The sequence below is a fragment of the Neoarius graeffei genome, chromosome 3 (assembly GCF_027579695.1).
Source record: "Neoarius graeffei isolate fNeoGra1 chromosome 3, fNeoGra1.pri, whole genome shotgun sequence".
Classification (NCBI taxonomy): domain Eukaryota; kingdom Metazoa; phylum Chordata; class Actinopteri; order Siluriformes; family Ariidae; genus Neoarius; species Neoarius graeffei.
In genome coordinates this window covers 68134116-68160170 of record NC_083571.1, presented here as the reverse complement: position 1 = coordinate 68160170, position 26055 = coordinate 68134116, and the positions used below count along the sequence as shown (strand labels likewise).

The following is a 26055-nucleotide window of genomic DNA, read 5'->3' as shown; positions in this document are numbered from 1 at the left end:
ATCAACCAGGCTTAAAGCCTAGATTCTGTCCAGCAATAGACAAACTACAGGGATAAACTGGATGAAACAGTGATGCCTGAAATCAATATTAAAGTCTTTTCATTCGTGTTCTATCTATCATATGCTTAAATGATTAGAAACCCCTGCAGGCTCCAGTACATAGAAATCCTTTTTTTCTTCCTTCCCTGTGCACCAGATAATACCTGAATAGTTTTTCATTATTTTTTTCAGCTGTTTTTTTTTTCCATTTTATTTTTAGGTTTTAATTTTCTTCATTTTCTTTTGTTCATTCTTTAACTTTCAGGACCCTCTTATGGGAGCCTGAAGTACATTTACTTGGTTTCCCTGAATGAATGAATGAATGAATGAATGAATGTTCTCCTTTATATGCAGCTTTACACACTATAATTCCTCACACTTATTTTCCTAAATGCAACATGCAGACTATCAATAGCAGAAAAAATGATGACTGAATCACAAACTTGTCTGAATCTGATGGAAATCCATGTTTTCTGTTTTCCAGAACCCAGACTAATGTATGAATGCAGCCACTCGTCAACTGACACACTGCCTTCATCATCATCATCATCATCTTCTTCTTCCTTTTCTTCTTCTTCTTTTTCTTCTTCATCACCAGGAACAAAGACCAACACATTGCAAGAGCTAAGGTAAAGCAGTCTGGTGACTAAACAGCAACGCTAATGGGTTGAGCAGGCAGAAGCCACATGGCTCCCAACCAGTCAAGCTTGACAAACATGCCAAGAGCATCTTCTCTCTGCAGAAAGCAGATCTCCACTGCTTAATTATCTTCCACTTCTCCTGCTCGCTGCCAATCCACAGCTCAGCTTTCCTGTACTTCCTGACAGCATCCTCTTCATCTCTACTCCATGTGATGGCTCTTCTGTTGTGTCCGTTGGACTCAATGGGCAACCGATGTAGCTCTCCTATCATTCTCCCATGTTCATCTTACATTCCAAAGATGCTTATTACTTGTGATACACCATGCACACCATATATATTCTGAATGCAGCATTAACTGTTATAATTACCAAGAAATCAAAGGTGTATGTTATAATGCTTTATAATCTGTAGTACAGCTAATATAACAGAGCCTGCACATTGCAACATTTCATAATGCATTATAAGGCATAATGCACACAGCTAAAACTTCTTCAGGATCTTTATAGACTATTTAATAGTTATTCCACGAAATTGAGTTGGACATGACCTGATAGCCGATGAGGCATGTAGCACCGAGCTGGCTATAAGCCATACATGACGAACTTGAGTGGAATAACTGTTTTATTCTATCCATATTCACTGGATTTTAAGAAACAGAGCATTTTTAATTTTATTTTTTGCAAATTCGATAAATGAAAATTTTGTAAAAAAAAATGTCTGACAAAATCATTTCCGCTTAGGCGAACTTCTTACAAACCTATTGATGGCTGCAAGAATTGACTTTAGTGTTGTTGTTTTTTTTTGTAGAAAGTGCTGTCTTATTGTCATGCTGAGGTATAAAATAGCTTTAGATATTTATTTAATTCTTCCTTGGATATTTCAGTTATGTAATTTTCAAACTTCTTTGAGCTTTTGAACCAGTCTAAAAAAAAATCAACAAATTTTAATGCTTAAAGATGAATGTAAAGAAACTGGTGAAAGAACAGTAGCAATTTGTGAAAAATGCTATAATAATAATTCTTTTATATATATATATATATATATATATATATATATATATATATATATATATATAAAATCTCATTATCTCTAGCTGCTTTATCCTTCTACAGCAGGGGTGTCAAACCTGATCCATAAAGGGCCGTGTGGCTGCAGGTTTTCATTCCAGCCATGCAGCAGCACCCTGATTTGGCTTATTCAATCAACTGACACACCCACCCTTTAATCAAGGGTGGGTGTGGCTGCAAGTATTTGACTGTGTGAAGACAGTTCAGTTGATTGAATGAGCCAAGTCAGGTGTGCTGCTGCATGGCTGGAATGAAAACCTGCAGCCACAAGGCCCTTTATGGATCAGGTTTGACACCCCTGTTCTACAGGGTCGCAGGCAAGCTGGAGCCTATCCCAGCTGACTACGGGCGAAAGGCAGGGTACACCCTGGACAAGTCGCCAGGTCATCACAGGGCTGACACATAGACACAGACAACCATTCACATTCACACCTACGGTCAATTTAGAGTCACCAGTTAACCTAACCTGCATGTCTTTGGACTGTGGGGGAAATCGGAGCACCCGGAGGAAACCCACGCGGACACGGGGAGAACATGCAAACTCCACACAGAAAGGCCCTCGCCGGCCACGGGGCTCAAACCCGGACCTTCTTGCTGTGAGGTGACAGCGCTAACCACTACACCACCGTGCCGCCTATATATAAGTTTTTACCATCAAATACTTTTATTCCATATTTTGTTGCTTTTTTTGGTATTTTTTTGGGTTTTGTTTTCGAGTGGAGTTTTTATTTCATCCTCGGTTGGTTCAGCAATGCACTCCACCATTTTGTCTTTCTCTACTCATGGTATATGAGCTGATATCCCAGTATTAAAGTAGCCAATCAGAGCATACGATTGTGCATGTCCAGTGAAATGTGGATAAAATAAAAGTTATTATTTATGGTGGATAACACATTCTAAACATACTGATTTGATATTATGAATACACCATGCATTGTAATGGTTACCAAAGAAACAGTAGAGTAGGTTATAATGCTATAAAGCACTACAGTTACAAAAGCAGAAACACTTAATAATGCATTACAACATAGTGCATGTTCAACATAGTGTATTTTCAGAGACTATAAAGCATTTTGAATGGTCTATAAATGTATTTACAGTGGTGCTTGAAAGTTTGTGAACCCTTTAAAATTTTCTATATTTCTGCATAAATATGACCTAAAACATCATCAGATTTTCACACAAATCTTAAAATTAGATAAAGAGAACCCAGTTAAACAAATGAGACAAAAATATTATACTTAGTCATTTATTTATTGAGGAAAATGATCCAATATTACATATCTGTGAGTGGCAAAAGTATGTGAACCTCTAGGATTAACAGTTAATTTAAAGGTGAAATTAGACTCGGGTGTTTTCAATCAATGGGATGACAATCAGGTGTGAGTGGGCACCCTGTTTTATTTAAAGAACAGGGATCTATCAAAGTCTGATCTTCACAACACATGTTTGTGGAAGTGTATCATGGCACGAACAAAAGAGATTTCTGAAGAACTCAGAAAAAGTGTTGTTGATGCTCATAAGGCTGGAAAAGGTTACAAAACCATCTCTAAAGAGTTTGGACTCCACCAATCCACAGTCAGACAGATTGTGTACAAATGGAGGAAATTCAAGACCATTGTTACCCTCCCCAGGAGTGGTCGACCAACAAAGATCACTCCAAGAGCAAGGCGTGTAATAGCCGGCGAGGTCACAAAGGACCCCAGGGTAACTTCTAAGCAATTGAAGGCTTCTCTCACATTGGCTAATGTTAATGTTCATGAGTCCACCATCAGGAGAACACTGAACAACAATGGTGTGCATGGCAGGGTTGCAAGGAGAAAGCCACTGCTCTCCAAAAAGAACATTGCTGCTCATCTTCAGTTTGCTAAAGATCACGTGGACATGCCAGAAGGCTATTGGAAAAATGTTTTGTGGACGGATGAGACCAAAATAGAAATTTTTGGTTTAAATGAGAAGTGTTATGTTTGGAGAAAGGAAGACACTGCATTCTAGTATAAGAACCTTATCCCATCTGTGAAACATGGTGGTGGTAGTATCGTGGTTTGGGCCTGTTTTGCTGCATCTGGGCCAGGATGGCTTGCCATCATTGATGGAACAATGAATTCTGAATTATAGCAGCGAATTCTAAAGGAAAATATCAGGACATCTGTCCATGAACTGAATCTCAAGAGAAGGTGGGTCATGCAGCAAGACAACGACCCTAAGCACACAAGTCGTTCTACCAAAGAATGGTTAAAGAAGAATAAAGTTAATGTTTTGGAATGGCCAAGTCAAAGTCCTGACCTTAATCTAATCAAAATGTTGTGGAAGGACCTGAAGCGAGCAGTTCATGTGAGGAAACCCACCAATATCCCATAGTTGAAGCTGTTCTGTACGGAGGAAAGGGCTAAAATTCCTCCAAGCCAATGTGCAGGACTGATCAACAGTTACTGGAAATGTTTAGTTGCAGTTATTGCTGCACAAGGGGGTCACACCAGATACTGAAAGCAAAGGTTCACATACTTTTGCCACTCACAGATATGTAATATTGGATCATTTTCCTCAATAAATAAATGACCAAGTATAATATTTTTGTCTCATTTGTTTAACTGGGTTCTCTTTATCTACTTTTAGGACTTGTGTGAAAATCTGATGATGTTTTAGATCATATTTATGCAGAAATATAGAAAATTCTAAAGGGTTCACAAACTTTCAAGCACCACTGTAACGCATTATGTTACCAAACTAAACGAGGTATAGATACTACAGTTACTCAACCAGAGAGTTTATAACATATTATAACATAATGTCTGTAATTACACTGATCATAGCTTGAATCGGGTTTCTGATAGATTTCAAATTGCTCAGCATGTCTGAAGCATAGTGCAGTGACCTCAGGAGGAGGAATCGATGTGTTAACGCCGAAACCCAGAATTACACATTGTCACGTCAGACACAAAGCTGCATGCAAATAAAATATTTTTGGCACGTTTTATATCTGAAATCCATTTCCTTCACAGTCATGGCCTGGATAATGAATTACCGTGTAAGCACTTTATTCCTTTCTTCTGCTTCTTTCTTCTTCTGTTTCCTCTACTACTACTGAAAATAAAAATAATAATTTCCAACAGAGGCTCGAAATACATGATAATCAATTATGCATATGCATTACTGTAATTATATGTAAGCATATTTATCAAAGACAATATTTCTCTAGCTAATAAAATGATATTCTAAAATATAGCAGTGTATAAAACACATTATACCATATGTAGAAGTCATTAACTGCTCCAGGACCAGATGTACGCTGGATAAATGGAGGCGCCGTGGCATCATTATTGTATTATTACAGTATGCCAGATGTTACTGAAAAATAATTCGCTTGCTTTTGTTCGATGGGGTGAAATTAGTCCTTTGTTGCTGTTGTTGTTTTCAAAAACAAAAAAGTTGGGGATAAGTAACTGGCCTATTTTTGTATGTTCATTTATTGCAATGATCCTCCAAAGTCAATATTCATGTTCTTTATTTCGAAACATGCAGCAAATCATCCAATTCTTTCAATTAAATGTTGATATATTGATTTATTTGTACCAAAATGCAAAGTTTCGTGCAACTAAATCTTATTTCTTGGCCTTTTCATCCTTCCAAGCACAGTATTGAAGCATTTTCTCAAGAATTATGCATCAGTAACACTTCCTATGAATCCTGTATTCATAATGCATTATAAATGCCTTCATAACCTCTTATCTAGGACTCATAATGCCTGGGAAAATCCTTTATACATGTTCATAAGTTGTTACAGTTACATACATGACACTTTATAAATCATAAGCATAACGTTATAATATCTGTTCATAAGCAAGTCATAGACATGGTGTAATGCATTATAACATAGGCTCTACATGACAACCCATGGTACAGACACCAGATATAGCAGAGCCTTTTTTATAGTGCATTATAGCGTTAGTGTATAGCACTACAGTATGATTATTCTTATGATTATTTTATGTGATTTCATAAAATATTAAACTACCATGATATCATATATGTTAGTTTTATGAAGTTTTATGAACATTCACAGGCTCATTCCAGAGACTATAAGGCATTATGCATAGTGTATAAAACACTATAAATTATTATGAGGACAGCATTTTTTTTAAAGATTACCAAGTATGTTATAATGAATTACAGCATGATGCCTAGTGCTACGACACTTCATAGTGTATTATGTCATATTATAAAGTGTCATGAAACATGGCATTAAAAAGACATATACTGTAGGTAAATTCATATCAACATTAATCCAGGCTTATTGCAAAGAAAATAAGGCATTATTCATGGTGCATAAGACATTAAATATTTATATTGCATTATGAATACAGGACTTATTGTATGGCTACTAAGAAACCAAAGAAGTATGTTATCAAGTCATGTAGTCCAGGACAGTTATTATACCAGAGCCACTTAATAAAGCATTGCAACATTACTGGCTGGGTCCTTATGACCAAGTATAATAGTGTGTATTATAATCTTACAGTTTTTTTTCAATTGCTTACACACAAAACCTTTATATATTACACTATTTCTAAACTCTGTCACTCAAACTTCACAACTCCACCTCAAATCAGCAAAACCATAAACTAATTCTCAGCTTTGACACAGTTTTCAATTTTGCTATTCACTTTCTGCAAATCAATACACACAATTCTCTACCTAACACATGAAAATCTAACAGGAAGTAACTTGATTTCCTATTTCAAACACAACCAATCAAAATGCCACACTTATTCATCAGTGCCTCAGACTATGTCCTCATACCGTATGTGCAAACAATAATTGCTTTAATGAACACCAACCAATCACTGCCTGTCATAGGCCTATAAATAGGGTAAAGGTCAAGTTATCAGTCTTGAACAATGGATAACAACAATGCAGACACAGCCAGGGGAGTCAGAGGAAGGCACAGAGGACGACGAGGAGTTCGGGTTCGTGGAGGACGCTTTGGAAGGGGAGCAGGAAGAGGACGAGGACGAGTTGAAGGAGGAAGGGACGAAGAACCAAGAAGAATAGTCTCTGATGAGATTAGGGCTACTCTGATTGATCACGTGATCAATCATGGGTTGACCATGAGAGAGGCTGGACTCAGAGTCCAGCCCAACTTGAGTCAATTTACAGTGGTGGCCATAATTCGAACTTTTTGAAATGAGAACAGGTATGCAACAATCAATACTACTGTAATGTACATGCAATAGCCATTCCTGCATAGCTGTAAAATACATGTATACTATTGTAGCTCCAAGCATCCACACTCAAAAAAAAAAAAAACATTGGATTTACTTAACTGAGTTATGGCAACCGGTCCCACGAAACTGTGTTACAGTTTTTTACAATTGTTTACACACTAAAATGAAAATTTTCAGACAGTTAACAAATCTTAACACTTAAGAAGCAAAACACCTGTGCAGAGAAGCAAAACAGTCAGCACAAATTCAGCTTCACACTTTTTGCAAAACATTACACACAGTGATTTTCAAAACTTAAAACACATTTTCACACTTCAGACACAGATAAGGATTGTGAGGTTACTTCCTTCTCATTACAAAGTCCTGGCTTGCCAATGACCACACTAATGAACAAACTGGCCAATTACATCCACCAGGTGTGGAAACACACAAGTGCTTATTTGAAAATACAGCACTTGGGTATAAATGCTAAGGCAGCAGATGAGTTCACCCACTTTATCTACGAAAATGGAAAGAGCTAGAGGAAGAAGAGTGAGAATGAGAGGAGGTCAAAGAGGAGAAAAAAGAGGAAGAGGCAGAGGTCGAGTGAGAGTAAGAGCACCAGAACAAAGAAGAAGAGGACCAAATGTAAACGCAGATGTCCGGGCAACACTCATCGACCACGTTATAAACCGTGGACTCACAATGAGGGAAGCAGGACTTAGAGTCCAACCAAATTTAAGCAGATATACAGTGGCATCAGTAATTAGAACATTTCGTCAACAAAACAGGTAAACTAACCGCACTGTACATTGAAACTGCTTGTTGTATTATCATCACTTTTGGTATCCTTTCCTGGAACATTTTGCAGTAAACTACATGTGTTTTTTGTCTACGTACAGTCTAATGATTTTGTCTAATGTAGGATTGCGGGTCTAGGACACCGAGGTGGAAGGGGCCGTTTATTCACTGAGGCACAAGAGATGGCCATTGTCAACATGGTTTTGGCCAACAACTGCATCAGGCTCAGAGAGATACAAGCCAATGTCATAAACAATGACACCATTTTCAATAACATTCATGAAGTGTCTCTGTCAACATTAGCTCGAATCCTAAAAAAAAATCAAGTACACATGAAGCAGTTGTATAAAGTGCCATTCGACAGAAATTCTGAGAGGGTGAAACACCTGCGTAATGTGTATGTGGAGGTACGTATTTTTCAGCTTACTATGGTGTGGCATTGTACACTGTGTGTGTTTATGCATTGCACATTGCACACAACCTTTTTACATGTAAAATGACTGTGTTTTTTACTGTGTTTCAGAGAGTCTTGCAAATGGATGCAGAGGCTATCCCACATGAATTTATATACATGGATGAGGCAGGATTTAACCTCTCAAAGACGAGAAGAAGAGGGAGAAATGTAATTGGATACAGGGCAATCACCAATGTCCCTGGGCAGAGAGGGGGTAACATCACCCTCTGTGCTGCTATTACCCAAAATGGAGTCCTCCACCGCCATGCTAATCTGGGCCCCTATAACACCAATCTAATATTGGCATTTCTTGACAGAGTCCATGAGATCACAGAATTAAACCAAGAGAACCAGATGCAGTACATTGTCGTTTGGGACAATGTTTCATTCCACAGATCTGCTCTGGTGCAAAATTGGTTCAATGGCCACCCTCATTTTGCTGTCCTGTACCTTCCAACGTACTCCCCCTTCCTCAACCCAATTGAGGAGTTTTTTTCTGCTTGGCGGTGGAAGGTATACGACCTTCGGCCCTATGACCGTGTACCCCTTATTGAGGCCATGGAGCAGGCCTGTGACCTTATTGAAGCAGCATCTGTGCAGGGATGGATCCGTCACACAAGGCGTTTCTTCCAACGGTGCCTTGCCAATGAAGACATAGCCTGTGATGTGGATGAAATATTATGGCCTGATCCAGCTAGACGAAGAGACGATTAGAGTACTGCTGTATTGTTGTTACTGTATTGTTGCTTTATTTTTTCTTCATCACTGTAAGTGTACAGGATGTACTTTTTATTTGTCTACAGATTTCTATTTTTATTTACACTATCTACACTTTACAGTAGTAAGAACTACAATTTAGTCTTTTCCTCTGTTGACTGACATGAAACTGTACATATGAATTGTACTGAACATATGGTAAAGTACGTAAAAGAAATAAATATTGTCGGCCTGCAGCAGTTTTGTGCATTGTACATAAGTTTATATTTACATTGTAGATAAGTTTATTGTACATTTTCTCTGTATATCTCATAGTAATCATGAAGAAAGTCTTGGGTTCGTCAAAATATTTTGTGATCTAAATTATCCTGATGCTCTCAAAAGATATTTCTGAAAAAGATCCATATAATGTAAAAGGGTTTTTACAGATGTATTTTGAATGTATTGTGCTAGTGTGTATAACATGTAGACAGTGTAGAATCACTGAATGTGTTAGTGACATGAGAACATTATAAGGTTTTTATAAATTTGTTTACAGTTTTGACTGAAATAGTCCATTTTGCTACCAACCTGTTATGTTCTGCTAATTGGGTGTGTTTGGTTAATTGTGTGAGGTGTTTAGAAAAAAGGAGCCCTGTTTTCAAAATTGTGTGTAAACAATTGTAAAAAACTGTAATTTAGATGTATTGAATACAGTTTTGTTGAGTTTTTCAACACATAACTGTATTCAATACATCTAAATTAACACAGTTTCGTTGGACTGGTTGCCATAACTCGGTTAAGTAAAGCCAATGTTTTATTTTTTTGAGTGCATTTTACTGCACTACACTGTATGAATGGTCACAGGGCAGTACAACCTTGACTTTATACAGCATTCTTACAGTACTACTGTATTTCTGAATTTTCTAGAGTGGAAAGACAACAGCATCATGGAGGACGAGGTCGTATATTTTCACAAGAGCAGGAGACCGCAATTGTGAATATGGTTTTGGCAAATAATGCCATTAGAATCCGTGAGATTCAAAATCATATTTTGGAAGACATCACCATATTCAACAATATTGATGCTGTTAGTCTATCTACGATACATCGGGTCCTCCAGAGGAATCAGTTACGGATGAAGCAGCTGTACAGGGTCCCATTTGAAAGGAACTGTGACAGAGTCAAGAACCTGCGGCGTGACTATGTGGAGGTATGTACATAGCACTGCCAGTACATCAGACTTTCACCTGCTGAGACAGACTATTGTATTGTGCGTATCCTAATCTATTCTTTTGTCCAATACAGAGAATTTTGGAGATGGATGCCCACCCCATCCTCCATGAATACATTTATGTGGATGAGGTGGGATTCAACCTCACAAAGTCAAGATGGAGGGGGAGAAACATCATTGGACAGAGGGCAATTGTCAATGTCCCAGGCCAACGTGGAGGAAATGTCACCATGTGTGCTGCCATAACGCAGAATGGTGTCCTGCACCACCATGCAACACTTGGCCCCTATAACACTGGTCATATCCTAACATTTCTGGACAATATTCATGGTATTCTTGCTCCAAAAGAAGAGAATCCAGAACAGGCAAGATTTGTGGTTATATGGGATAATGTCAGTTTTCATCGCTCCCAGCTGGTCCAAAATTGGTTTGTCAACCATCCCCATTTTTTTGTTGTCAAACTGCCTCCATATTCACCATTTCTTAACCCGATCGAAGAATTCTTCTCAACATGGTGTTGGAAAGTGTATGATCATCGTTCCTATGCCCGCCTTACACTTCTCCAGGCAATGGAGGAAGCATGTGGTGACATTAATGCTGCTTCTATCCAAGGTTGGATATGCCACACAAGACGATTCTTTCCTCGATGTTTGGCAAGAGAAAATATAGCATGCGATGTTGATGAAATATTGTGGCCAGACCCAGCCTGGAGGAGAGATTGATCCTACAGTGGTGCTTGAAAGTTTGTGAACCCTTTAGAATTTTCTATATTTCTGCATAAATATGACCGAAAACATCATCAGATTTTCACACAAGTCCTAAAAGTAGATAAAGAGAACCCAGTTAAACAAATGAGACAGAAATATTATACTTGCTCATTTATTTATTGAAGAAAATGATCCAATATTACATATCTGTGACTGGCAAAAGTATGTGAACCTTTGCTTTCAGTATCTGGTGTGACCCCCTTGTGCAGTGATAACTGCAACTAAATGTTTGTGGTAACTGTTGATCAGTCCTGCACACTGACTTGGAGGAATTTTAGCCCGTTCCTCCGTACAGAACAGCTTCAACTCTGGGATGTTGGTGGGTTTCCTCACATGAACTACTCACTTCAGGTCCTTTCACAACATTTTGATTGGATTAAGGTCAGGACTTTGACTTGGCCATTCCAAAACATTAACTTTATTCTTCTTTAACCATTCTTTGGTAGAATGACTTGTGTGCTTAGGGCCGTTGTCTTGCTGCATGGCCCACCTTCTCTTGAGATTCAGTTCATGGACAGATGTCCTGACATTTTCCTTTAGAATTCGCTGGTATAATTCAGAATTCATTGTTCCATCAATGATGGCAAGCCGTCCTGGCCAAGATGCAGCAAAACAGGCCCAAACCATGATACTACCACCACCATGTTTCACAGATGGGATAAGGTTCTTATGCTGGAATGCAGTGTTTTCCTTTCTCCAAACATAACGCTTCTCATTTAAACCAAAAAGTTCTATTTTGGTCTCATCCGTCCACAAAACATTTGTCCAATAGCCTTCTGGCTTGTCCACATGATCTTTAGCAGACTGTAGACAAGCAGCAATGTTGTTTTTGGAGAGCAGTGGCTTTCTCCTTGCAGCCCTGCCATGCACACCATTGTTGTTCAGTGTTTTCCTGATGGTGGACTCATGAACATTAACATTAGCCAATGTGAGAGAGGCCTTCAGTTGCTTAGAAGTTACCCTGGGGTCCTTTGTGACCTCGCCGACTATTACACGCCTTGCTCTTGGAGTGATCTTTGTTGGTCGCCCACTCCTGGGGAGGGTAACAATGGTCTTGAGTTTCCTCCATTTGTATACAGTCTGTCTGTCTGTGGATTGGTGGAGTCCAAACTCTTTAGAGATGGTTTTGTAACCTTTTCAAGCCTGATGAGCATCAGCAACACTTTTTCTGAGGTCCTCAGAAATCTCCTTTGTTCGTGCCATGATACACTTCCACAAACATGTGTTGTGAAGATCAGACTTTGATAGATCCCTGTTCTTTAAATAAAACAGGGTGCCCACTCACACCTGATTGTCATCCCATTGATTGAAAATACCTGACTCTAATTTCACCTTCAAATTAACTGCTAATCCTAGAGGTTCACATACTTTTGCCACTCACAGATATGTAATATTGGATCATTTTCCTCAATAAATAAATGACCAAGTATAATATTTTTGTCTCATTTGTTTAACTGGGTTCTCTTTATCTACTTTTAGGACTTGTGTGAAAATCCGATGATGTTTTAGGTCATATTTATGCAGAAATATAGAAAATTCTAAAGGGTTCACAAACTTTCAAGCACCACTGTAAATACACACCCAACTTACTCTCCCCATCAACACACACACACACACACACACACACACACACACACACACACTTTTTCATAAATGTCTATTTTTTGGTTGCTGTATCACCATATGTGGTGGTTGGTGTACTTTGCTTTCTTTTTTTCTTATATGCTGTGCAATACTGCATTCACAACAGCAACTGATTTATTCAGAAAATTTAATATTTTTGGTTCCAGTATTGCTTGTGTTGACTTCTATTTGCATAATACTGTATTTTCATTCTTGTATGGCAATATATAAAAAAAAAACATAAAAACAAAATAGCTTTAGATTTAGAGCAACAGTGTGTAAATGATATACACACGTATGTGATACTATGGGAAATGTGTTTATGATGTGAGACAAATGCTTGCTTTTGAGGTGTGTTTAGAATATTCTGAATACTGTGTTTCATTTCGCAGGAGATAGGGTGCTTTTTGCATTTCGTGTGAGCAATAGTTGGATTTGTGTGTAAAGTTTTGAGAAAAAGACACAGAGCTTTGAAAATGTGTATAAGCAGTTGAAAATAACTGTAAATGACATTATGAAGTCATATACTATAAAGTGTTATGTACGGTATGTAGATATGATATATGATATAAGTCCCTATGGACATTGAAACAGGCTTATTCCAGAGACTATAATACATTATACTGGTTTATAATGTATGATAAGAATACAACGTTCATTGGAATGAGATGAGAATAAGTTATAATGAATTATGACATGTAGTATGGGTATTATACTGGATACTAAGTTCTTATGTATAGTTGTTATAACGTGATATGTAACCTGACATTATTAAGTTATGTGCACAGGCATGATAATGTGTCATACAGTGTGTGTGTGTGTGTGTGTGTGTGTGTGTGTGTGTGTGTGTGTTTCTTTTAACTGACTATGAGTACTGTATTTGTACAGGTACATTATGAAGCATTATGAATACATATGATCAGTGCTTGTGTCTGCTCACCCGTATCATGAGGACAGCTTTCCTGATGTCACGCACGCCATCGTAGACCAGACGTGAGGCATCGATGAACTCATTCTCTTCAAAGGGCTGAGGTGGGTTGGTGCTCAGAGCTTCAATGGCGACTTCTACCTGCTCGGCAAAACGGGGCATTACTGCAGAGAGAGAGAGAGAGAGAGAGGGAGAGAGTAAGTGAGAGAGAGAATGCAAGAGAGAGCGAGAGAGAGTTAGAGAGCAACAGAGAGAAAAAGAGAGATAGAATGTGAAAGGGAGAGACAGAGTGAGAGAGAGAGTGTGAGAGAGAGACAGAGCAAGAGAGATAGTTAGAGAGAGAGCAACAGAGAGAGAGAGTTAGAGAGAGAGCAACAGAGAGAGAGAGCAACAGATAGGCAAAAGAGAGAGACAGAGAGAATGAGTGAGAGAGAGAAAATGAGAGTGTGTGTGTGTGTGTGTGTGTGTGTGTGTGTGTGTGTGTGAGAGAGAGAGAGAGAGAGAGAGAGAGAGAGAGAGAGAGAGAGCAAGTGAGAAAGAGAGAACGCAAGAGAGAGCAAAAAAGAGAGAGAATGAGAGAGTGTGTGTGAGAGTGAGAGAAAGAGCAAGAGAGAGAAAATGAGAATGAGAGCGTGAGAGAGAGAAAACAAGTGTTTGTGTGAGAGAGAGAGCAACAGACAGAGAGAGAGAGAAACAGAGAGAGCGAAAAAGAGAGAGAATGAGTGTGTGAGAGAGTGAGAGAAAGAACACGTGTGAGAGAGATCACAAGAAAGACAGTGTTAGAGAGAGAGCAACAGAGAGAGAGAGAGAGAGAGAGAGAGAGAGAGAGAATGAAAACAAGAAAGAGAGCAAGAGAGAGTTGGAGAGAGAGACCCAGACCTTTCATTTTTTCATTCCACACCTACGTCTGGTATTTGCTCACTTGTCATTACACAGAAAACTGAAGAAGAAACACCACATCATCTGTGTGTTCAGGTTCAGTCTCTACTAATCCATTTGACAGCAACACAGTGCCAAGAAAAATCTGTCCTAATTTTTTTTTCTCCCACATATTTGTTCCAGTTTTCCTCCTGATTTGTTCACGGCAGTGGCGGCTGGTAGTCTTTCAAACAGGGGAGGCTGGTCGCTTAGGATATTTCCAGATTTTAAAAGAAAAAACACATCAATTTTGCCCATACTCTTGCCTCTGATCTGGCTGATTGTTGGCAGGGTCACAAACTGTGAAATAACAGGTTCTTTTGGCCCATTAGCCTACTGTCCAATATACATGATTGTGGTGTTGGGGGGGGGGATATTTTAACATTTTATATTTTAAAATTGTGGCATATTGTTTAAAAATTGATTATTATTGAAAGCAGCTCTTTGTCAGGAACCTCAGCAGTAACAGCAGAGTGTTCTGGACTAGGCACAAGCACTGACCTTGGGGAGCCAAACATAGAGCTGGGTGCCACACATTTCATTCAATGACACTTTCCCTATATTTTACTTATTTTGACTGAGAAATGTTTTATTGACAATTTTGATAACCCTTCACTTTTAATCCAGGTCTGTAGTGTGAAATGTTCTCGGCTGTGTTTTTGTTTAAAAATGTTTTCCAAATTGTAGCTGTGTTTAATTCATGTCCAGAAAAATATATATTCCAATATAATATACTCAGCATAAACATTTTAAATAGATTCTATATTTTTGGTCCATCCATGACATATTACTAAAGTAGCCTATTTACTGTTGTTGATGTGGGTCACTTGCTGTTAGCCAATTCACTTTCTCGTACCAGGAGAGCTGAAAGGAACGAGTATTATTCCCTACCTTTTTCACCAAGTCAATTTGAGGCGTTGGTCTACCCTGCTCTTTAATTTTAATTTTTTCCTCGAAAGGAAGACTGGCAAATGGCTTCGCCAAAATTAAATCAGCAATGCTTGGCATCCGTGCGCAGCTTTCTTGCTAGCTGACTAGCCCCCTCAAGTTCAAGTTCAGTCACTTAAATAAACGAAATTTCTGGAACTAAGATAGCAAACTTGACAACACTATATTTACACTTTATTTACAATGAAAATATATACAAACTAAAAAAGCTGGTAGAAACCGTATGTAATGAATGAAATCGAAATGTAAGCCGATCTCTTACAATACACCACAGCACTTGCGAATCCGCATGGGACTGAACTGAAATTCACCGCTGCCTGTCTATATTTGAAACAGGCTGTCAATCAAAGAAAATATCCGGCCGCTTTCACCAATCGCCAGTCTCCTCGCGGAAAGCTTTGCCATGTCCCTCCCACTGTGAGGCTGGGAGTCCGTAGGCGGGCGTTTTCGCAGTATTTGTCCAATAACCATCTTGCATTTTGATATTGAAAAGCGCATCGCTCCCAAATGCCATTGAAGTCCACTGAGGCTGGGAGTCCGTGGGACTCCCTGGGCGGGCGTTTTCGCAGTATTTGTCCAATAATCGTCTTGCATTTTGATATTGAAAAGCGCATAGCTCCCAAATGCCATTGAAGTCCACTAAGGCTGGGCTGCATCGTGTTGTCACGAGGGGGAAAAACTCACACACACATTAGGCAAACTGGGGAAAGTTATAACGGAATGATTTCGCACTGTAGTTGGGTTGAGCACATATATTTCTATGATTCTGGATCTGAAATAGCAATGTTATAAGGTTGGCTATAACATAAGCCTAGCGCAATTCATCCTACACGATGTTCGTCCTTTTTAGAGGAGGCTGAGCCTCCCTCGTTGTCTTAGAGCAATCGCCCGTGGTTCACGGATACAATAACATCTAATGTTGTTATCTTTTATTTTCTCTCTCACTCTTTTAAGAGTGGCTTTATACAGATCATAAAACATGCACACTATATTTCATAAAAATAAAAACACACTTTTTAACAGCAGAGAAAAAGGTACAGAACACTCTTTTGAGCTCTAAGCTCTTAATGCATGAATGAATGAATGAATGAATGAATGAATGAATGAATGAATGAAGCTGTAAGGAGCTGTGTGAAGAAGTTAAAGAGGTGCTGCGTTCCTGCAGAATGGAATGTTTTCTGAGCCTGAGATTGAGCAGGTAAGCAGATTTTTACAGCAAGTGTTTAAAAAGCACACTGGTCCACAAGAAAGGAACCAGTGCATACAGACTATAGTGTTGAGAATAAATTTAGTGTGAATGGATACCGCTCACGATAAGAGGCTAAACCTGGCATAGCTAATAGGTTTAAAAAGAAAAGAAAAAAAGGACATTTTAATGTCCTAATTGATCTTTCAGGACTGTTCAAAAACCCATAAATGGCTTCAGTACAAAGTTTTTTTTCCTTTCTTTCTTTCTTTCTTTCTTTCTTTCTTTCTTTCTTTCTTTCTTAACAAGATAAAAGTATTATTGATCCTTTGATTTGAACAGTGTAACATTTAAAATGAAAAAGCAAATGTCCGAGTTACCTCATGACAAATACAATCAACTTAAAGATGTTTTTTATTTCCCCTCTGTAATATATATATATATATATATATATATATATATATATATATATATATAAAATTAGATTTTGTGCAGTTGACAGGCATGCTTATAAAGAAATGGGTTTTACAGTGACACTGAGGCTGGATCATCGCTGAGCTGCAAGGAGATGATGAATAGCAGGATGTGCATTATTATATCTCTTCTTTGTTTCTTTGCTCATTTGACTTCTCCATCATATGTCTCTCTTCTGACAGCGTGTCCCATGAACCCTCACTTTAAAGCGCAGAATAAAAAAATGATGATGGGTGCAATTTACTTGAGCTGAAGCAAAATCACATTCAAATCACCACGAGAGTAGAAACAGCTTTTACATGGTGTTAGGGTGAACCATAATAGGAGCTCATGTCGACATAAAGTGTCAGTATGGAGGATAGAGTTTAGTGATCGAGTCATATTCAGCTTGTCGTCGCTGCATTTTGGTAGTCAGCCGTATCCATAATTCATATTTTAATCAAATAATTCAGGAAAGTGGAAAAGAGAAGACATTTCTGTTAGACCAGCATATTGTTGGGTTTTTGTTTTTTTTTTTCTCCGTAGTGAGAGACAAGAAATAATTTAAAATGTGTGTGACATCATATTTATTCTCCTAATAAACAGGAAATTATCCACAGGGTATGATTTGACATCATGAAGTATGAAATATTCTGTAATGGTGCAAATGACACCATTAAATAGTAATGAAATAGTATTTACACTGCAGATCTGTTGAATTCTGGAGTCTGATTGTTGATTAATTACCTATAACAGCAGCTCTGAAAGTAGTGCAGCTACAAATCACAGGCTTATATGAATTATACCAACAGCTCATTCACATGGACTTGTACAGCAGACACTTCACATAAACAGGCTTTAAAAATCAGTGATGTGGTAAGCCTTCTTTCATGTAAGGAGAAGTTTAAGTTCCCTTTGGGAAGGAAGGAAGGAAAGTTGACAGGAAGGAAATGAAGGAAGGAAGGAAGGAAGGAAGGAAGGAAGGAAGGAAGGAAGGAAGGAAGGAAGGAAGGAAGGAAAGCTGACAGGAAGGAAGGAATGAACAAGCAAATGAACAAATGAAGGAAGGAAGGAAGGAAGGAAGGAAGGAAGGAAGGGACACTGACAGGAAGGATGGAATGACTTACTTCACATTTCTGGAAGGAGTCTCCAGTGCTTTGTATCAGTCAGAGGTAAAGCTATAACTTCATGAAGTTTCTTTTTAACAACAACAAAAACAATAATCTGCATTTTGTAAAAGGATGAAAGTGATAAATGACATCTCATTGATACTGCAGTATAAGATCAATAAAACACTTCAGCATGTGTTATGCCCAGGTGGTAACAGGAACAGTGTCTTTGCTTCATCACGTTATTCAGCCACTCATAACTTGGCCCACTAATAACTGATCAGTAAGGTGTTACTGTAAAAGTTCGCATTTTGGCCCATACTCGCTCTCAGTCTCTCTGTCTCCTGTTTTTCCTCCCCTGGGTTGAGAGGGAACTAAGTGAAGCAGTTTATTTTCTTCTGCCTGAAGCCAGTGGTGAAATGGCAGCTTGCGCATCATGTTCACTGCTCATTAGATTGTAATAAGCCCTGATAATATCATTTTTCATATTTTTCTGCTGCAAAGTGACACGGAGTGTGTGGGACACTTTGAGCAGTAAATCGCTACACTGGAGTTAATGCGTGAGGTCCAGCTATAAACACAGCCTTCAACATGAATTACACCGAGAGACTTCTGGAAATAAAACCCTTTAAAAACTTTTTACACAGTGTGTGTGTGTGTGCGCTGCAGTTAGCTAGGGATTGATCATTACTGGCTTAAGGTTTTACCCCATCGTTGTCCCCATCAATCAGAGCAACACTAGCCAATCACAGACAGCTGTTAGGTCATATATATATATATATATATATATATATATATATATATATATATATATATATAGGCGGCATGGTGGTGTAGTGGTTAGCGCTGTTGCCTCACAGCAAGAAGGTCCAGGTTCGAGCCCCGTGGCCGGCGAGGGCCTTTCTGTGCGGAATTTGCATGTTCTCCCCATGTCCGCGTGGGTTTCCTCCGGGTGCTCCGGTTTCCCCCACAGTCCAAAGACATGCAGGTTAGGTTAACTGGTGACTCTAAATTGATCATAGGTGTGAATGGTTGTCTGTGTCTATGTGTCAGCCCTGTGATGACCTGGCGACTTGTCCAGGTCAGCCGTAGTCAGCTGGGATAGGCTCCAGCTTGCCTGCGACCCTGTAGAACAGGATAAAGTGGCTAGAGATAATGAGATGAGATAAAAACTCATCTATCTTATGTATATAGAGATACAGATTTCGTTGTCTGGTGACCAGGTGTTTATGAGATACATCGCTTTGCACTTATGATCATGTGGTGATACATGTTTGTATGTTCTATGGTTGCAACAGCCATCAAAAATCAGGTCGATGCATTCCCATATTCTCTTAAGTATGGAGCTTTGCTTCATTATGATGATGATGATGATGATGCAAACCCTTAATGTGTGTTGGAGGAAGCTGCCGACAAAAAAGCAGTAAGAAATTGATAAAACTATATGTTTGGTATGCTTGAACTTGTACAGGTGGTCCTGATTGCTCCTTATTTTGGTTAGTTAAATCCTTGAGATTTATCTTCACTCACACATTCTGCTCTCTGCTTAATGAAGGTGATGTTGACCAGTAATGTATTTTTGTGGCTACTGCCTCATATAGAGGCTGTAGCCACTATGTCATCGTGTTGTAAGAATGTAAGAATGAGTGTAACAATAGCACATTACACATGCGCATACGCATACAAGTGTTGCTATGAAAATGACCGGTGAGTGTATACAATTCGGTGCACCATTCAAAATAAATGGACTAGTCTAAAGAAATTGCTTTCAGACATGTTTATTCTTATTACTGAGGGAAAGTGTGTTCTGATTTTAAAATATACTCCAGGTTGTCCCCCTTTCCTCATCTTCTTCAGCCAGTGGTCCCATGTGTGATGTAAATGTGACGCACTTCCGAGTTATTACGGGAAGTTGTCGAAAAGAGTATTGAGACCACTGAGCTCTAGCGCCGGGCCTTTTCCGGGAAATAAGAGTTTGGGTCATGGCGACAGTGTGTGTATGTCAGCCTCGGTTCGGAGGTTTCAGTTTCGAAAACTGTAAGAAGTAAGAGTAGAATAATATAAAGTACAGACACTTGGCATATTTTACTTCTGTGATTTTAAAATTGTTCATTTTTGGATTACACTTCATTTTTGTGGCTACTGCCTCAAAGTAAATATATATGCTATATTTACTCTATGGACATGGTATCAGAAAACAATTTTATTTATAAGCAGGAACCACATGTAGCCATAAGGTACCTATTTATTTTTTTCTTTTCATCAGACTATGATCCTGATGGGTAATGTAATGGTACATAATGTCTCTCTTCTTTCATACAGTAGTGTAGTTTAAACCAGTGATGTAATGCTTCATCACTCATTTATGTTACACACAGATAACTTAGCTCCATCAATCACATCATCGTCATCCAATCACAGAGCTACAACACACTCTTGAATGTGAATATATACTCATGCTTGTCCTACAACAAACTGAGAAATATCTCTGAGCAGCTGTGTCTGTGTCAGTGACTGCTCCCAAATCGATCCTTGAGGCAGAAACTCTTAGGCAGCAGAGATCTACATTCCTTGATCATACTTTGTCAATTCAATCTCCTTCAGTATAGACAGATAGTATACAGACTATCTGATAGTATATAGACAGTAAGTATACAGAAATATAAAAGCATAAATCATAAAGTAAGTCAGTGTTATGATCATCTGTCATAAGGAAGGAAGGAAAGGAAAGAGGAAGGAAAGCAGACAGGAGGGAAAGAAGGACAGAAGGAAGGAAGATAGAAAGGACAGAAGAAAGGAAACTGTGAAGGATGCAAAGCAGGAAGGAAGGAAGGAAGGAAGGAAGGAACAAAAAAATGCATGTATCTAAAGAAGTAAATTTAGACGTTGGCAAGTAGGTGGTGAAGGTAATGTGTAAATTATATAAAGCAGGTAAACAAATATGTAAATAAGGAAGAAAGGAAATATTTAAATAAATGTGGCAGTAAATAATTTCAGAAAGAAATGCCTGTAGATAAATAAATAGAGATCAGTATGTCGAGTTGATGCAGTATCCAGAGCGCCATCATGCCATGTGACTTTCTTCCACTTTTGTGTCCAGTAAAGAACAAAAAAAAAACTATTTTAGCATCACAGCAACGCTACTCTCATTCTTCCACCTGCTCAGCAGTTGATTTCAAACAATAAGAGAGTTGTGTGAAAAACCCTATAATCACACAGCAGCTGTTTGGGTTTTTTTTTTTTGTTAATACTTTTTTCTTTTTCCTACAAAACAGCAGCTGAGAAAAAAGCTGTTTCCTCTCATCAGTGAGAGGCACTGACGGACTGTAATTTAAAAGCACTGGATGCACAGCGGGAGTGAAATCTCAGCATTCCCTGTGACAGTGGTGTGTTTGGGCTCGCCATGGTGTCCACCAGAGTCCAAATAAATGCTTTCTGCAAGCTTAAAATGGAGTGTGAAAAGTGGGAGGAAAAACTGATGAAAGATGAATGAGTGTTAAAAGAAGCAACAAGTGGCACCTGAAGTCTCTCTCTGTCTCTTTCTCTCTATATCTCTCTCACAATGACTTCCTGTCTGGATTCAACAATTTATTTCACTTCCTTTACACAAAGCCTGTCAAGTTCTGTTTAAAAACTTTTCTTCTGAAGGTTTGCAGCTTTTTCTTTCATATAGAGAGCAGAAAAAAATGATGACTCCATCAATTACACTGATTTAGAAATGTGTTTAAAACATAAATGTAAAAAGAAAAGTTAAATATTGATACTTACAAGACTGGCTGTGGAGAACAAATTATGTTTCTATTTATGTTGGTTAAATCTAATTTCTTCAAATAAATCTCCAATATAATACAACGCTGAGCCAAGACCATCAGGTGTAGAAACACTAACTTTGGTAGACAGGAGCAGAATCCTCCCCACTATCCAGTAACCTGAAGCAGTGCCGTATTAAGCCAATGCAGTGCCCCTGGGCACTATACCTCAAGTGCCCCCCACACACACACACTGCGCGCACGCATTCAGTAACCTCCTGCACACACTCACAAACCTTGCCCTTTGCTGTCAAAAATAGTAGCATATACATAAACAATAGTACACGTCATTCTTCCTCATTGAAAATTTATTAAGTAGGCTACATCAGCCCATCAAATTCACTGAAAACAACCAACGATATGCATGTAGACATATTGAAATGTCTTATTCAAAAATGAGCAGCATATATTTGTATGTCTCAAGGGGATCCTCGTCGTCGCCGACCCCTCGGCTAACACTGGCTGTGGTTGTAGCATCTCCCCGGCTAGTGCTAGCAGGGCCATCTCCCTCACTAGCATCGTTGATTTCACTAGCTTCGGCTTCAGCGCTGGTAGTGACAGCAGTTGTCGATGTTTTTATAAAAAAAACGATCTAACACTGGAACATTTTTAATTGCAGCTACACGCCTGGAGTCTCTCTCTTTTTTTAATTTTCTCTTCGCACAACCACTCAATTGATGTCTGTCCATTTTTTCATTTCTACCGCAGTTTTAAAAAAATTGATACATTTCACCGTAGGTGGACTGGCTCAACTGACAGGTTGAGGAAAGGGGGGGTTAATGGTCACATAGGCCACTCTTGCTCAGAATTATGATTATTGTTGTTGTTCTTATGAAATTAGTGTTCATAATGAATTATATATGACTATTTAACAATGTCAAGTGTATAACCATTTTAAGTGTACAAACATTCACGAAAAATATTTTTAAAGTTTCTGTCATGTGGTGCCCCCCCACTGGCTGTGAGTGGTTGGTGCCCCTGGGCACTGTGCCGTAGGCCCATATAGTTAATCCGGCCTTGACCTGAAGGCACTTATACCTGGCTGATGGTGGTCCTGTAGTGCAGCATGAGACCTTTTGGGGTCATATCTCTGACCTCAATGTCTTTGTGTTGCTGCTTTCTGGTTCCTGGCAAACATGATAATTTGAGGTTAACAACTGAAAATTTCTGAAGGTTTCTCCAGCTGGAACCTTTCAATCTGTAATCCACTTAGGATTTGTATTTTTTTTAATTAGTTTAATTAGAGGGGCGGCACGGTGGTGTAGTGGTTAGCGCTGTCGCCTCACAGCAAGAAGGTCCTGGGTTCGAGCCCTGGGGCCGGCGAGGGCCCTTCTGTGTGAAGTTTGCATGTTCTCCCCGTGTCCGCGTGGGTTTCCTCCGGGTGCTCCGGTTTCCCCCACAGTCCAAAGACATGCAGGTTAGGTTAACTGGTGACTCGAAATTGACCATAGGTGTGAATGTGAGTGTGAATGGTTGTCTGTGTCTATGTGTCAGCCCTGTGATGACCTGGCGACTTGCCCAGGGTGTACCCCGCCTTTCGCCCGTAATCAGCTGGGATAGGCTCCAGCTTGCCTGCGACCCTGTAGAAGGATAAAGCGGCTAGAGATAATGAGATGAATGAGTTTAATTAGAGCCATTGTAGGACCAAAAAGAAAAGAGCTAAAGATGTTAAATTTCATAGTCATAAATTTACAGGGAAAACCCCCCAATATTTTCTAAGATTATAAAGTCATACATATGGAAAGAAAAAAAAAAGAAATTCCAAGATTAAAAAGTCACAAATTTATAACAAAAAAATTAAAAATTGTGTGTGCAATCACGTTTCTGGGCTGCCATGCATTCTGGGAAATGTAGTTTCAAAGCCTCTTAGCACTTTCTTCTTTTACATTGCACAGTTGCGCAAGAGACTGCATTTCTGATAAGTCTCGGCTCAGCTGTGGCATGTGTGGTGTGATGATGTTGATCCAAACTTGCAAAGTGAAGTGATGTGCTTTCTTGTAAGAAAACAAACAAACAATATATACAGTGTATATTTAAATATATATATATATATATATATATATATATATATATATATATATATATATATTTTTTTTTTTTTTTTTTTTTTCCTACCGCTTATGCAGATATGGGTCATGGGGGTAGCAGCTTAAGCAAAGCACCCCAGACTTCCCTTTCCCCGGCCACCTCCACGAGCTCTTCTGGGGTAATACCAAGGCGTTCCCATGCTAGCTGAGAGATGTAATCTCTCCAGCATGTCCTGGGTCTGCCCCAGGGTCTCCTCCTGGTCAGGCATGCCCAGAGAACCTCCCTTGGGAGGCATCCAGGAGGCATCCTAACAAGGTGCCCGAACCACCTCAATTGACTCCTTTCAATGTGAAGGAGCAGCGGTTCTACTCTGAGTCTCTCCCGGATGACCAAGCTTCTCACCCTGTCTCTAAGGGAGAGCCCAGCCACCCTGAGGAGAAAACTAATTTCTACCACTTGTATCTGTGATCTCATTCTTCACGGTCACTACCCACAGCTCATGACCATAGGCGAGAGTGGCAATGTAAATGGACCAGTAAATTAAGAGCTTTGCCTTTTGGCTCAGCTCTCTCTTTACCACAACAGACCAGATTAGCGTCCGCATCACTGCTGATGCTGCCAAGATCCATCTGTCCAACTCCCGCTCCCCCTTACCCTCACTCGTGAACAAAACCCCAAGATACTTAAACTCCTCCACTTTAGGTAGCAACTCCCCCCTGACCAGAAGTAGGCACTCCACCCATTTCCGACTGAGCACCATGGCCATGGACTTGGAGGTGCTGATCCTCATCCCAGCTGCTTTGCACTCAGATGCAAACTGTCCCAGTGCATGCTATAAGTCACAGATTGATGAAGCCAACAGGACCACATCATCTGCAAAAAGCAGAGACGTGATCGTGATGCCACCAAACCAGACACCCTCTGCCCCTTGGCTGTGCCTAGAAATTCTGTCCATAAAAGTTATGAACAGAACCAGTGACAAAGGACAGCCCTGGTGGAGTCCCACTTGCACCAGGAACAAGTCCGACTTACTGCCGGCAGTGTGAACCAAACTCCTGCTCCAATCATACAGGGTCCGAATGGCCCGCAGTAGTGGGCCCTGAACCCCATACTCCCAAAGCACCCCCCACAGGGCACCACGAGGGACATGGTTGTAAGCCTTCTCCAGGTCCACAAAACACATGTAGACTGGTTGGGCAAACTCCCATGCACCCTCCGGTACCCTTGCAAGGGTAAAGAGCTGGTCCAATGTTCCATGACCAGGATGAAAACCGCATTGTTCCTCCTGAATCCGAGGTTCAACTATCGACCAGACTCTCCTCTCCAGCACCCCAGCATAGGCTTTCCCAGGGAGGCTGAGAAATGTGATCCCCCTATAGTTGGAACACCTGGTCCCCCCTTTTAAGATGGGGGACCACCACCCCAGTCTGACAATCCAGAGGCACTGTCCCCAACCTCCACGCAATGTTGAAGAGACATGTCAGCCAAGACAGCCCAACAACGTCCAGTGCCTTCAGGAACTCAGGACAAAACTCATCCACCCCCAGAGCCCGGCTACTGAGGAGCTTTTTAACCACCTCAGCAACCTCAGCCCCTGTGATGGACAAGTCCTCCCAAGCACCCTCAGACTCTGCATCCTCCTCAGACAACATGAAGGTGGGATTGAGGAGATCCTCAAAGTATTCTGTTTACTGTTCAGAATCAATCAATCAATCAATCAATCAATCAATCAATCAATCAATCAATCAATCAATTCCTTCCACTGCCAGACGATGTCTCCAGCTGAGGTCAACAGCACTCCTTCCTCACTGTAAACAGTAGGGACAGAGCACTGCTTCCCCTTCCTGAGCTGCTGGATGGTTTGCCAGAATCTCTTCGAGGCCAACCGAAAGTCACTTTCCATGGCCTCACCGAACCCCTCCCACACCCGAGTTTTTGCTTCAGTGACCACCAGAGCCGCGTTCCGCTTGGCCCATTAGTATCTGTCAGCTGCCTCTGGAGACCCATAGGCTAACCAAGCCTGATAGGACTTCTTCTTCAGCTTGACGGCTCCCCTCACCACAGGTGTCTACTACTGGGTTCGGGGATTACTGCCACAACAGGCACCAACAACCTTGCAGCCACAGCTCTGCACGGCCACCTCAGCAAT

The 26055-nt window shown here is 39.9% G+C and overlaps 1 protein-coding gene across 1 annotated transcript in view; it reads right to left on the bottom strand.

Moving 5' to 3' along the window:
- Positions 1 to 26055, bottom strand: part of ctnna2 (catenin (cadherin-associated protein), alpha 2) — a 699326-nt gene that overhangs the window by 19178 nt on the left and 654093 nt on the right. Inside the window, exon 13 of the mRNA XM_060915970.1 lies at positions 13468 to 13619. Coding sequence (XP_060771953.1) covers positions 13468 to 13619 — 152 coding nt within the window. The remainder of the gene's footprint in view (positions 1 to 13467; positions 13620 to 26055) is intronic.